The following is a 14215-nucleotide window of genomic DNA, read 5'->3' on the forward strand; positions in this document are numbered from 1 at the left end:
ATTGCTCACAAGATTATCAATTTGATTAATAAGTCAAAACTGTCAATGTTTGAATAAGATGCTGACACTCGTCCTTCTAGTTGACATGCAATGGGAATTATTACTCATCAATGATGTTATTCATTTGACATTTAAAACACTTCCACAAACACATGTTTAAGTGAGATTCCATGAAGACTGTCTGGGGTATGTATAGTGTTGCAGAGAAGTGGCACCACCCCTTTACAAGAAGGAGTGCATGTCAGCTTTGTGCCGTTCCTCTTATATTTTGGTAATTCTTTTATTCTTATTTTTTATTTTTTTTAACTTAATATTTATTTGCTGATTTGTATTATCATCGGTGCTATTGCATGTGTGGTGATTGTACAAGGGGCCTGGTACTCTAAACCTGCCTGTCAGACATTCCATTACACCATTGTTGACTGACTGCTAAGGAAAAAGCAGAGGACAGGAGTAATATGAAGACTACTCTCTTTTATCAAAATGGTTTCCACAACAGCATAGGTTTCAATAGATAAAGCAAACGTTATTGTGCTGTGGGAGTTACAAGTTATTCCACCTTTGTGAATCCTTTGGAAAAGGGCAACTTCAGGCCCATTTGATGGTCCAGTTCAAAATAAATATCTATCCTTTAGACATATCCCATACATATGAAAGGATCTTATGAGTGTAAGCAATGTCACAATGGCTCTTCCAATGCTCTGGAAGACAATATTACTTACTTGGCCCAAATAATTTCTGTTGTATTGACAAGATGGTCGAGTGACCGCTCTAACAATGGAAAGACATGTCCTCAAAGATGGAAGGCAGTCAGGAGGAGGTGAGATCAGGTGGGACCATTCTAGCTGATGAGGGCAGATACGCGAGTGAAGAAAAGGCACCACCCCAATAGTCTTTTTTTTTTTTTTGCCGAAATGCCACGTGTCCACTTATATCAGTGCATTCCTAGCGACCTAACCATTACGAAACTTGATCAAATAAGCCTCATGTAGAAAATGAGCAATTATATATTTTGTTGATCAAATTTGACACTCATTGGCCTCCATACATTAAACCCTCTTGCTTCGCTTCTTCCTCTCTGCTTGGGCATAGCATTACTCACAGTGTGTAGTGAAGGGGTTGAATGACTGGCATGCCTAAGGATAAGGTTTAGAGTGTGGTGGCCCCTATTGTCCAGGTGTGGAAGTATGTTCTCTAACCCTGTGCTGCTCTTTTCTCTATATACACACACACCCACCCCCGTGCAGGAGAGAAGCTGCTGTGCTGTGCGTTGTGCCCGGCGTCGTTCCACCCAGAGTGTTTGAAGATGGAGATGCCAGAGGGGGCGTGGTCCTGCAGGGAGTGCAGATCAGGAAGGAAACCCCACTACAAACAGATCGTCTGGGTCAAACTGGGAAACTACCGGTGAGTTGATGCACACCCAAAAGCTGTTGGATAGGCTGGCTAATGGTATAGTAAACATATGTAAAATGATAATGGTAGTTGCACACTCTAAATATTCTCCCATTAATTGAATGGATAAACACCAATGGTGTTTACCCTTTATATTACTGAGAGTATATTTAATGTGAAGCTACAGACGAGGAACAACACAACTCGGGAATATGTGGAAACAACATTATTGTTGCCGGATGCAGAAACGGGATGAGAGTGGCACGTTACTGTACACTACGAAGGGTTCATGTATTTCAGAAACTTGTTTTAGAATCAGAGGTTTGGCTTTAGGTTTGGCTTTAGCTGTATCTTATGGACTGATCAGCGCTCTTTCTTTCCTCGCGTCTCCTGTCTGTCCCCATCAGGTGGTGGCCAGCGGAGATCTGTAACCCTCGCCTGGTGCCCCCCAACATCCAGACGCTCCGCCACGACATCGGAGCCTTCCCAGTCTTCTTCTTTGGTTCCCATGACTACTACTGGATCAACCAGGGCCGTGTGTTTCCCTACGTGGAGAACGACAAGACCCCTGTCACGGGCCAAATCAACATCAACAAGACGTTCAAGAAAGGTGAGGCCACCTTGGGCTCTATTCTGTGCTCTGGGTTCTGTTGGTTCTTGAGGGATATGCTAGTGCCTGATCCCTGAGTATTTGTGAGACAGGCAGAAGGTCATTTCATCCCTTCTGTGTGTGTGTGTGTGTGTGTGTGTGTGTGTGTGTCAGCTCTGGAGGAGGCTGCTCGTAGGTTCCAGGAGCTCAAGGCACAGAGGGAGAGCAGGGAGGCCCTAGAGCAGGAACGCAACTCACGCAAACCACCGCCTTACAAGTTCATCAAGGTAATGCATCCAGTCATACTGTATACAGCCCTACCCTGCAAACACATACCTTCCCTACAAATCTTCTGAGACTGTGAAGAGACACACGTGTGCACACACAGGAAGGGACACACGCATATACACACACATGATAACATGCGCACTATACACACACGTATACATGTATTTTGTGTTGTAGAGTAATGACCTGAGGTCACACACTTAATCTGTTGTGAAGTGCATTATGTTTTTAAAATGGTATATAACTGCCTTAATTTAGCTGGACTCCAGGAAGAGTAGCTGCTACATTGGCAGCAGCTACTGGGAATCCATAATAAATACAAAGTCTTGCCTTGCCAAGCAAACTGAGAATTGTCTCTTTTAGCTGAATGAGACCTTTAGATCTCATATGGGACCTTGTATGTTAGTCTGAGTCTTGGTGTGTCCTCGCTGACACATTGTTGTCATGTCTCTTTCAGTCCAACAAGCCGGTGGGGAAGGTGCAGGTGCACATAGCCGACCTGTCTGAAATCCCACGATGCAACTGTAAGCCCACGGACGAACACCCCTGCAGCCTGGACTCCCAGTGTCTCAACCGCATGCTGCAGTACGAGTGTCACCCGCAGGTTGGTGTGTGTGTGTGTGTGCGTGTGTGTGTGCGCGGAGGTTAAATCGGCCCTGTTCTCCTGTCCTAGGTGTGTCCGACAGGTGATAGCTGTGAGAACCAATGCTTCTCTAAACGTCTGTACTCCGAGACAGAGGTCATCAAAACAGAAGGTTGTGGCTGGGGCCTCAAGACCAACCAGGCCCTCAGGAAGGTAAGTGAGGGGCGCTGGGGTGGACGTAGTATGGGGCCCAGCTCTATTTCTTTCCTTAGCCCCTAATCTTTAGGTGTTAACTGATATTAGCAACACTGTGAAGGCTCCACCTAGCCTTTCATATTGTTTGTACCTATCCAGACCTTTCATATAGGAACAGGGTGAGGGCTGGAGACCAAAATGGAAGCGAGCCTGTGTTGTGTATAGATCAGAGATTATTGTTAATAACCGCCGCTCAAGAGGACTGTGAGCTCTCGTCCTTCGAGGCTGATGTGAGGAAGACATTCAAGCGTGCTAACCCTCGCAAGGCTGCCGGCCCAGACGGCATCCCAAGCCGTGTCCTCAGAGCATGTGCAGACCAGCTGGCTGGAGTGTTTATGGACATATTCAATCTCTCCGTATCACAGACAGTTGTCCCCACTTGCTTCAAGATATCCGCCATTGTTCCTGTACCTAAGAAAGCGAAGGTAACCGAACTAAATGACCATCGCCCCGTAGCACTCACTTCTGTCTTCATGAAGTGCTTTGAGATGCTAGTTAAGGAACATATCACCTCCACCTTTCCTGACACCCTAGACACACTACAATTTGCATACACCAGATCCATTGATGATGCAATCGCCATCGCACTGCACTATCCCATCTGGACAAGAGGAATCTCTATGTAATAATGCTGTTCATCAACTACAGCTCAGCCTTCGACGCCATAGGGCCCTGGGTCTGAACCCCGCCCTGTGCAACTGGGTCCTGGACTTCCTGATGGACCGACCCCAGGTGGTGAAGGTAGGCAACAACACCTCCTCCATGCTGATCCTTAACACGGTAGCCATCCTGTACTGCCTGTTCACACATGACTGCGTGACTGCTCACGTTTTCAACTCAAATCATCAAGTTTTCAGACGACACGACCGTGGTAGGCCTGATTACCAACAACGACGACACAGCCTACAGGGATTAGGTGAGGCCCTGGCGGAGAGGTGCCAGGAAAGTAACCTCTACTGCAAAGTCAACAAAACCAAGTAGCTAATCGTGGACTTCAAGGAAACAAAAGCGAGATCATGCCACCATCAACATCGACGGGCCACAGTGGAGAGGGTGAAAATCTTCTAGTTCCTTGGCATGCACATCACTGACAACCTGAAACTGTCCATCCACACAGACAGTGTGGTGAAGGCGGCGCGGCGGCGCCTCTTGAAACTCAGGAGGATGAAGAAATGGGACAAAAAGACTGAAAAACAGCTTCTATCTCCAGGCCATCAGACTGTTAAATAGACACCGCTGACCGGCCTCTGTCCAGTACCCTGCCCTGAACTTAGTCACTGTTAGTAGCCAGCTACCACCCGGTACTCTACCCTGCACCTCAGAGACTGCTGCCCTATGTACATAGTCATTCAACACTGGTCACTTTAATCATGTTCACATACTGTTTTACACACTTCATATGTGTACACTGTACACATAGTCTCTCATCCAGTCTCTCATCCTGTATAACTACAACTGTACACACATTTTCTATTCATATACTGTCCATGTCTATACACACCATCATATATATTTATATTCCGGACTCTGACTTTTCTCATTCTGATATTTCTTCATTCCTTTCTTTTTATTTTGGGGATTTGTGTGTATTGTTAGGTATAACTGCTTTGTTGGTGCTAGAAACATAAGCATTTGGCTGCACCGGCGATAACATCTGCATAATATGTGTTTTTTTATATATACCACGGGTATGCTTTGTTGTAAGTAATACATCTTATGTCTGTGTCTCTTCCGCAGGGAGATTTTGTGACAGAGTACGTGGGAGAGGTGATAGATTCAGAAGAGTGCCAGCAGCGAATCAAACACGCTCATGAGAACCGTGTGACTGACTTCTACATGCTCACCCTCACCAAGGTAACGACGTACAGGCTGTGTCCCAACAGTCTGGAATGGCCTCCTTTACTTGACCTCTCCACCTCATGACCAGTAATACATACAGTGCATTCTGAATGTATTCAGCCCCCTTTGTTAAATTGCAGCCTTATTCTAAAATGTATTAAATTAAAACAATTCCTCATCAATCTACACACTACCCCATAGTGACAAAGTGAAAACTGTTTTTTAGAAATGTTTGCAAATGTATTCAAAATAAAAACATAAATAACTTATTTACATCAGTATTCAAACCCTTTGCTATGACTCTAAATTGAGCTCAGGTGCATCCTGTTCCATTGATCATCTTTGAGATGTTTCTACAACTTGATTGGAGTCCAACTGTGGTAAATTAAATTGATTGGACATGATTTGGAAAGGCACAAACATGTCTATAAGATCCCACAGTTGACAGTGCATGTCAGAGCAAAAACCAAGCCATGAGGTCAAAGGAATTGCTCCAAGAACAGGATTGTGTTGAGGCACAGATCTGGGGTAGGGTACCAAAACATTTCTGCATTGAAGGTCCCCAAGAACACAGTGGCCACCATCATTCTTAAATAGAAGACGTTTGGAACCACCAAGATTCTTTCTAGAGCTAGCAGCCTGGCTAAACTGCGCAATCGGGGGAGAAGGACCTTGGTTGGTGAGGTGACCAAGAACCCGATGGTCACTCTGACAGAGCTCCAGAGTTTCTCTGTGGAGATGGGAGAACCTTCCAGAAAGTCAATCTTCTTCTCTGCAGCACTCCACCAAAAAGGCACCTAAAGGAATCTCTGACCATGCGAAACAAGATTCACTGGTCTGATGAAACCAAGATTGAACTCTTTGGCCTGAATGCCAAGCGTCACGTCTGGAGAAAACCAGGCACAGCTCATCACCTGGCCAATACCATCCCTACAGTGAAGCATGGTGATGTCAGCATCATGCTGTGGGAATGTTTTTCAGCAACAGGGACTGGGAGACTAGTCAGGATTGAGGGAAAGATGAGTAGAGCAAAGTACAGAGAGATCCTTGAAGAAAACCTCCTCCAGTGTGCTCAAGACCTCAGACTGCGGCAAAGGTTCGCCTTCCAACAGTACAACATCCCTAAGAGAGGATCTGCAAAGAAGAATGGGAGAAACTCCCCAAATACAAGTATGCCAAGCTTGTAGCATCATACCCAAGAAGGCTCAAGACTGTAATCGCTGCCAAAGGTGCTTCAACAAAGTCCTGAGTAGAGGGTCTGAATACTTATGTAAATTATATATTTTTATTTTTATTTTGAATACATTTGCAAAAATGTATAACCTGTTTTTGCTTTGTCATTATGGGCTATCGTGTGTAGATTGATGAGGGGGAAAAACTATTTAATCAATTTTAGAATAAGGCTGTAAAGTAACAATGTGGAGAAAGTCAAGGGGTCTGAATACTTTCCGAATGCACCATAGTATGTGTATGAATCACTCTCTTTTCAGTAGTGTTCATATATTGTGTGTGTGTGTGTGTTCTTTTTCCTCAGGACCGGGTGATAGACGCGGGGCCCAAAGGGAACTCCTCTCGCTTCATTAACCACAGTTGCAGCCCCAACTGTGAGACGCAGAAATGGACCGTCAATGGAGATGTACGGATAGGGCTCTTCACCTTGTGTGACATAGAGGCTGGTGAGGAGATCGTCACGCACATGTTCTGTAATTTTGGGGATTGATCTCTCTGATCAATCTCATCTCTCCTGCAGACACAGAGCTGACATTTAACAAAAATTGTGTGTGTTCTGCAGGCACTGAGTTGACGTTTAACTATAACCTGGACTTGGTGGGGAATAGAAGGTCGTCGTGTCACTGTGGAGCTGAGAACTGCTCTGGCTTCCTGGGGGTGCGGCCTACGGTACGGGACACACCCACATTCTCTCTCTCCTTATTATGACTGCGTCATGTAGGAATCAAGTAACATGTTTCTGGTGTCCCACCTTAGCAGAACCCTTCTGTCCATGGTTTGTCTTCAATGTTGTATATAACTATAGAAGCTGGCCTAACAAGGTTTGTAACTCTTCTCTCTCTATTTTAACAAGGTAAATTGTCAGAATGTCTCTTCTCAGAAGGTCATATAAACCATATTGCTAATAATAAACTATGACAAAGGATTAAGGGCTGTTGTTCCTACACCTACAGTATCCTATTTGACTGTTTAGGCTTAGATATCTGTAAAAAAAAAAATAAAAAAAAAATCTCAATTCATCAAGTCTGCTAACTGATAGCTTATCAACTGTAAAGCTAACAATTATACAATTAATTTAACATTCCTGTCTGAAAAACAATGGCAACACTAGCTATTCTCTCTCGGAATTTGAAAGGCCTAAATGGTCCTATCAAACGTTCCAGCTGTCTTGATATCAGTAATGCTCCGAGAAACACAGCTGCTCCGTAAGGATGCACAACTATTTATACAAACTGTGCCTTTTCATCAGCCCCAAACAAAATATGTAATCATAATGATAGATAAGAAATTCAACCATCATATTTTTATTTGATTTATTTAACCAGGTAAGTTGACTTAAAACGCATTCTCATCAACGACCTAGGGAATAGTTACAGGGGAGAGGAGAGGGGATGAATGAGCCAATTGTAAGCTGGGGATGATTAGGTGGCCATGATGGTATGAGTGCCATATTGGGAATTTAGCCAGGACACTGGGGTTAACACCCCTACTCTTATGATAAGTGCCATGGGATCTTTAGTGACCACAGAGAGTCTGGACACCTGTTTAATGTCTCACCCGAAAAACAGCACCCTACACAGGGAAATGTCCCCAATCACTGCCCTGGGGCATTGGGATATTTTATTTTAGACCAGCGGAAAGAGTGCCGTCCAACACCGCTTCCAGCAGCATCTGGTCTCCCATCCAGGGACCGACCAGGACCAGCCCTGCTTAGCTTCAGAAGCAAGCCAGTAGTGGGATGTAGCTGCAGATTGGCCAATTGGGTAAAGGCTAAGACCAAAAAGGCAGAATCACTTTCCTTAAATGTATCCATAATGGAAAGAAAATTGCCTTTATTAATGTGTATGCTACAAATTCATATGATCCTACGTTTTTTGATTCTCTGAACAGTATAGTGTTAGAATTAACTGAATTCCATCTGGTTATTGGGACTGACATGAACGCCAATCCACACGCAACCAAGGCTCTCCAACATACAGTATACTCTGATTACAACCTCATGTTGGAAGGACATAATCCAAAAGAAAACAAGTACATTTTCTACTCAAACAGGCATATATTCTCCCCAATCGATTTTATATTATCAACACATCTATTCTCAACAATTATGAAAATAGAAATTCGACAAGAGCTTGACGGATCACCACACCTACTGCCAATGAAACATTTCTGAATCTCCTAAAAGAGCAACAAGATGACATTTCAAAGTTTCATTACTAGAAAATCCTACATTCTGTGATCAATTTGAAATTGAACAAAATGTATTCTTAATGATCAATAAAAATTCAGTCGATGAACCCCGGATTCCATGTGATGCAACCAAAGGTTTTATTCAAAATAATACAACTGCATTTCCATCTATGTATTGGTAAGACAGAGAGCAGAATTTGCCATCCATGGAGTTAGACTCAACCATGACTTCCTAGTAATTTACTGGCCAACAAGCTACACAGTAACCATCAATTAGCTGATACAGCAACAATTCAATCTGAAACCGGGGAATTGCTATCAGAACCAAAATTAATCAAAGATTATCTCACTTCTATAATGAACTGTATACCTCTGATTTGTTCATCCTTAACATAGGAAGCCACCTCCCTGGGAGGCCAAATCTTTCTCAATGAACTCAAATGAGCATTGGATAGCATGAATAAAGGCAAATCACCTGGAAGGGAGGGTATTCCCCCTGATGTGTAATTAAAATGTTGGAATCTATTATGTCCACTAATGCTCAATGATTAATATAGCCGTTCACAACGGTTCATTTGGGAGAGATGTGAATACAACGCTAATTTTGCATATTTAATAAACCGATATTAAACTATTTTCCAAAATGTTGTCGTCCCGTCTCGAGACTTACTTACCCAAATTGGTCCACACAGACCAAAGTGGGTTTGTTAAAAAACGTTTATCCTCCGTTGACTATTTACATATCTTATAGCTCAGACACACACACGGGTAGAGGATTGTCAAACGTTTGCCTGCCGACAGTTCTTAGCATTTCTGAACAGTGTCAGAAATGTCAGTCAATCTCTTTTGTGTTCACACAGCAAAGACCTTGGAAGTCATCAGCCACTCAGCCTTGTTAAATTAATCAAACCAGAAGGTGCCAGTAGCGTTGTTTGGCCTTGCATATCTGTGCGCATTGCTTATAGTCTGATTCCAAGCCATCTGCGCTAATGTTGCTATTTTGTAGAAATCCCTTCTTGATACTAGCCAGATGGCCACAGCTAGATGACTACCGAGCAAGATGATGAATAAACTATTTAATTCACTCTCCATAAATCCCATACTGCCAGTGCCAGCCCCCATAGCCAAATATTTAGCTAGCTAACGTTAACATTTGTACTCGGTCTCGGACAGTGAGGACTTGTCATTTCTTCCGAGACCAGCGGAGTAAAAAAACAAATAATTATCAGCTTCCATTCAGTCAGCGCATAAAAACTCTAAGCCAAGCCAAATATTATTGAATCATTATTACAGTAGCTTAACAGTCTTCAAATCTATTATAGACATGTTTGCGCAGTGGCGAACCTATAGGCATTCAGTGTGTGACAGGTTTGTGATTCTGGAAGGACTGCAACCGTAATACTAGGGCTGTGGCGGTAACAACATTTCGTCAGCCAGTGATTGTCAAGCTAATAACGGTTGGTCTCACGGTAATTCACCATTATTTAACATGAACACATGAAGCATCTCCTGGCTTCCACACACAGCCTACAAGCCACTGATGCCGCCTTTGAAACATCTACATTTTTAAAAGTCTAATAAATCCATGTAATATAGCCTACACCATCACAATAAATCCACTATTTATTTTAGATGGGTCTAAAGAAACATGATATGAAGAAAACGTAGTCTATTTCAGGAGAACAGAATAGAATACTTTTTTAAAAAGTTGTCCTTATGTTAGGTGCTGATCTGGCTATGCCATATGGCTGTTGGATAAACTAGTTCATTTAGCAGACAAGATTTGTTTAGAATTCCGTGGCATTATTTTATAGTATGAAGAATACAATTGAACATAGCTGAATAAAATATAAATATTTTCTCCAAACGATTTGAGAGAGTGCACACGTGGCTATTCTGTGTTGAGCATTAACAGAGAAATAGGTACCCTAGGAACTCCTATATGCTTAATTTAGAGTTAGTAATGTAACTTTAGTTCTACAAACGTTGGGCGATATGTTTTGATTTTCAATACATTGTAAGACTGCATGATGTGGTTCGAAAAAAGTTGCTTGAAAGGCATGAGCTCTGCTTTGTTTTTTTTGTGCAGGCTGTACACACGTCATCAGTCTCTCATTCACAATTTGACAAGCACTTGATAATACCTTCAATTTCACAGTAATGCACCCTAAAAAATCCATGATTTTTGTGGCCAGTGGCAGTTGTGCCCTTGGCCCAGAGTGCTGCATGCTCTAAAGCAGCTCTCACTCACATGGCTCTCCATCACGGGTCTTTCTCACAGGCTACAAGTGAAGACAGACACATCGTGGACGCAACTTATCCAATTCTGAGGTGCATTTTGAAGATATTGGAAGAACTGTCCACATTTACTTTTTGTCAGCCAAAAAGATGAGTAGGCCTAACGAACAGCAAAAGCACTAGCCTATGTCAATCTACTCATAGTACAAACGTTGACCTATTCTGTGCGAGAAATAAATATACCAAACATAGTCTGGGACAGTTGTGGAATGTGAGATTCCAAATTAATTCAACCACTAGAATTTAAAAAAACGTTCTTACTCAATGTGGCTGATGCAACAGCTAAGAATGTTTAGCTTAAAATGTTGATAAACTAGGCTATTTCTGCACAGTTATAAGCACAGCAATGTGCACACGGCAGTAGACTATAATTGCTAATGGGAAAACACCATTATTCAAAGTGACCGCAAATGCGAGTATGCATGTAATGCTTTTATTATAAAGGTGCATTTTTTTAATGAAAATTATCTTCCCCAAACTTGAAATTCACACTCTGCTTATTTATGTCAGTTAGGCTCTACACCTCTTGTAAAGCGGATTAATGTGCTTAATTTTAAGAAGTTATTTGGCCACTTTAGTACAATAGGGAAATCATGCACAGAGTAGCCTACACATTTACATTTACATTTACATTTAAGTCATTTAGCAGACGCTCTTATCCAGAGCACAAAGGCTGCACACATCCTAGTTTCAGCAGAATATCATCTGCAGGCAGCAAGAGTGTGCAGCTCTCAGCTGGTTTTGGCATGGAGCAGCTCACGGAATAATGACATCGGTAGCCGGTAGGGTAGGAAAGACGTTTCAACTTATATCTACCAGTAAATGCTAACTAAGGCAACAATGGGTATGCAAACCAGGTATTGAACAAGTTTAGTCCAAAGTGTTGGTTAATAGGCTATTTGTGATGCGCAATTGTCATCATGCTCAGTTTGCTTTAGGGGCATAGACACGGATGGGCCTGGGTGGACTGAGGGCAACCCACTGGGAAACCAGGTCCTGACAGGCCCACCCAATCAGATTGATGTGAAAAAATTGTGATTTTTGAGAGTGAAAATCAATAGGAAAACTCTTTTTTTTAACAGGATTTTTCACAGGGTGCCTTTCCTTTGCTGGGCAGGCCATTTGGAAACTTTTGAGCAAAATTTTTGTACACCCACTTCTCCAGACCACACCACTGCATAGGGCCGATGAAAAGACAGCAGTCACACACAGCATAATGTTAAAGGATAAGCAGTCCATAAACTCGGACATAATAAGCCAGTATGTCCCAATCATAAGAATACAAAAAAACAACCATTAACCATTTCCCAATCAAAATGTAGAAATATTACTTTCTGTTGCAAAAAATATTTCACCGTTAGCACACAAAGTAACCTGTGACCTAAAGTTGAAAGTGGAACTGACAACATTTGAACGACTTTGTCTGCTTGTTTCATATCTGCAATGATAATATCAGTAAAAAATATTAAATTACCAGTAAATGCTACAATGCCAACTTTATAAGAGCTTTTAAAAATAGATTATATTTGACTCAACATTCCATGTTGACAGAATAGATGGATGCAGTTTCAATGACTCAATATTCTGGACATAAACTAAGTAACTAAGGCTAGAAATGTCAATACAATAAAACTAGCAAGGGCAATGATCACAAGTCAGTCATAACGTGGCTAATAGGCTAGCTTATCTATTTATGTAGCAAGCTAAAAACACAGAGCCTAACTAGGAAATAACATGGGGCCTAACTTAGCTAAATAACTAGGAAGCTGTTAGGAGGATGTCATATCTTGCCGTTGGAGGAGTAGGTGAGTGACTGACTTTTTCCACTCAAATAGTTTTTCTGTGTCTATAGCTAGAGATGTCATTTGGTTAGTTAGCAAGAACTTGAACGACTGTTATCCAGTTAGCCTGAGTGAATTTGCGAACGCAAGAGATATGCTATCTACTCCGATTTCAGAACACCTGATTTAATTTACTAACATGCAACATCTGCTGAATATGGTTTCAATAAAAGTGGGGGAAAAAAGTTATGGCCAAGAATGCTCTAGATAACATGTAAACAGCCTAACCAGCTCTGCTACGGCAAGTAAAATCATCAGTGAGGTGTTCTCTCATTTGTGTCTGGAAGTAGCTAGCTAGCTAACTTTAGCCAGTTAGCTTAGGTGCTTGGTTGGGACAAGCATACATTGGCAGGCAAGCTGCAGAAAGACGAGGAGGCTACCATTCCCCTTCGTTTCAGTGCAATTTTGACGGTCAACTAGATATAAAAGTTTATCGTATTTTCCTTAATTAGATTTGATGTAATCTTGCTCTGGCAAGCATTAGTTGTTGACCATGTTATTTGTGTGCATAACTGAGGGAGAGAACCTACCTTTTTTCATGGTTGCTTGATCCATAGGACTGTAAAGTTCAGAAATGTAAGAGGACTCCTGTGATTGGTGGAGTGCTGCATAGATGGTTGTCCTTATGGAAGGTTCTCCCATCTCCACAGAGGAACTCTGGAACTCTGTTAGAGTGACCATCAGGTTCTTGATCACCTCCCTGACCAAGGTCCTTCTCTCCTGATTGCTCAGTTTGGCTGGGCAGCCAGCTCTAGGAAGTGTCTTGGTGGCATTTTTCCTTTAATTTGTATTTAGTTCTAAGTAAGTTACATCCTATATGTGCAGTTTTAATGATTTAATACAACATTTTGTTTAAATGCTGAGCTCTTAATGTCCCTATTTAGTGTTTATGTTGTTTACTACGACATGTAGCCTATTTGAAATTATGAGCGCTTCTTACATTCACCTTTTCCTGTTTATTCAAATACTTTTCTTTCAAATCATATGGTTTGGTTTCCATAGGCTACTTCAAAACCAAATGTTAGGTCCAGGTAGTCACAAAAATAGATGGTGTTGGTTAAATGGTGATTTTAATGAATGGAGCTCATTTGGAGCTGCAATGTTTTCGTGCTTTAAGTGAGGAGAGGTTTTTAGCGGAGCGGTTGGAAAGGATGTTGAGCGCCGGAAAGCACCACTCCATGAGTGATAAGCAGGATTGGGATGAGAGACTCACTTTTAGTTTATTTTCCTTTACATACTAAATGTATGAGTTTAACTCTGCAATATGATCATAATGATCACTGCTTTGTATTTATGTACCTTAAAAAAGATGGCAGCCCACAGGTGAATACAAACAAAATATGAAATTATATTAATTTCTATATTGTACCTTTTTAACTCCACGCCCCCATTATAACAAAACAAATAATAATAGTCACACAATAAAAAATTATCATCTGAGCCGATTGTTTTATGACATTGTTTTTCTCTCTGTCAGAGTGCAGTGGTGATGGAGAAGGAGGAGAAGGCGAGGAACGCTAAGCTGAAGCCCAAGAAGCGTAAGCTGCGACCGGAAGGGAGACGCACACATGAGTACTTCTGTTTCTGCTGCGGAGAGGGAGGGGAGCTGGTCATATGTGACAAGAAGGACTGTCCTAAAGCTTATCACCTGCTGTGTCTCAACCTCACCAAACCCCCATATGGTACGCTGTGGGGGTGTTTGGGGGTGGG

At 42.1% G+C, this 14215-nt stretch overlaps 1 protein-coding gene across 4 annotated transcripts in view; it reads left to right on the forward strand.

Moving 5' to 3' along the window:
- Positions 1-14215, forward strand: part of LOC115111712 (histone-lysine N-methyltransferase NSD3-like) — a 39900-nt gene that overhangs the window by 16328 nt on the left and 9357 nt on the right. For all 4 annotated transcript variants that reach the window (XM_029638057.2, XM_029638059.2, XM_029638058.2 and 1 more), the window contains 9 exons: positions 1248-1404; positions 1800-2002; positions 2156-2268; positions 2727-2873; positions 2943-3065; positions 4845-4961; positions 6481-6622; positions 6739-6845; positions 13983-14187. In XM_029638057.2, coding sequence (XP_029493917.2) covers positions 1248-1404; positions 1800-2002; positions 2156-2268; positions 2727-2873; positions 2943-3065; positions 4845-4961; positions 6481-6622; positions 6739-6845; positions 13983-14187 — 1314 coding nt within the window. The remainder of the gene's footprint in view (positions 1-1247; positions 1405-1799; positions 2003-2155; positions 2269-2726; positions 2874-2942; positions 3066-4844; positions 4962-6480; positions 6623-6738; positions 6846-13982; positions 14188-14215) is intronic.

The sequence above is a fragment of the Oncorhynchus nerka genome, linkage group LG27 (assembly GCF_034236695.1).
Source record: "Oncorhynchus nerka isolate Pitt River linkage group LG27, Oner_Uvic_2.0, whole genome shotgun sequence".
Classification (NCBI taxonomy): Eukaryota; Metazoa; Chordata; class Actinopteri; order Salmoniformes; family Salmonidae; genus Oncorhynchus; species Oncorhynchus nerka.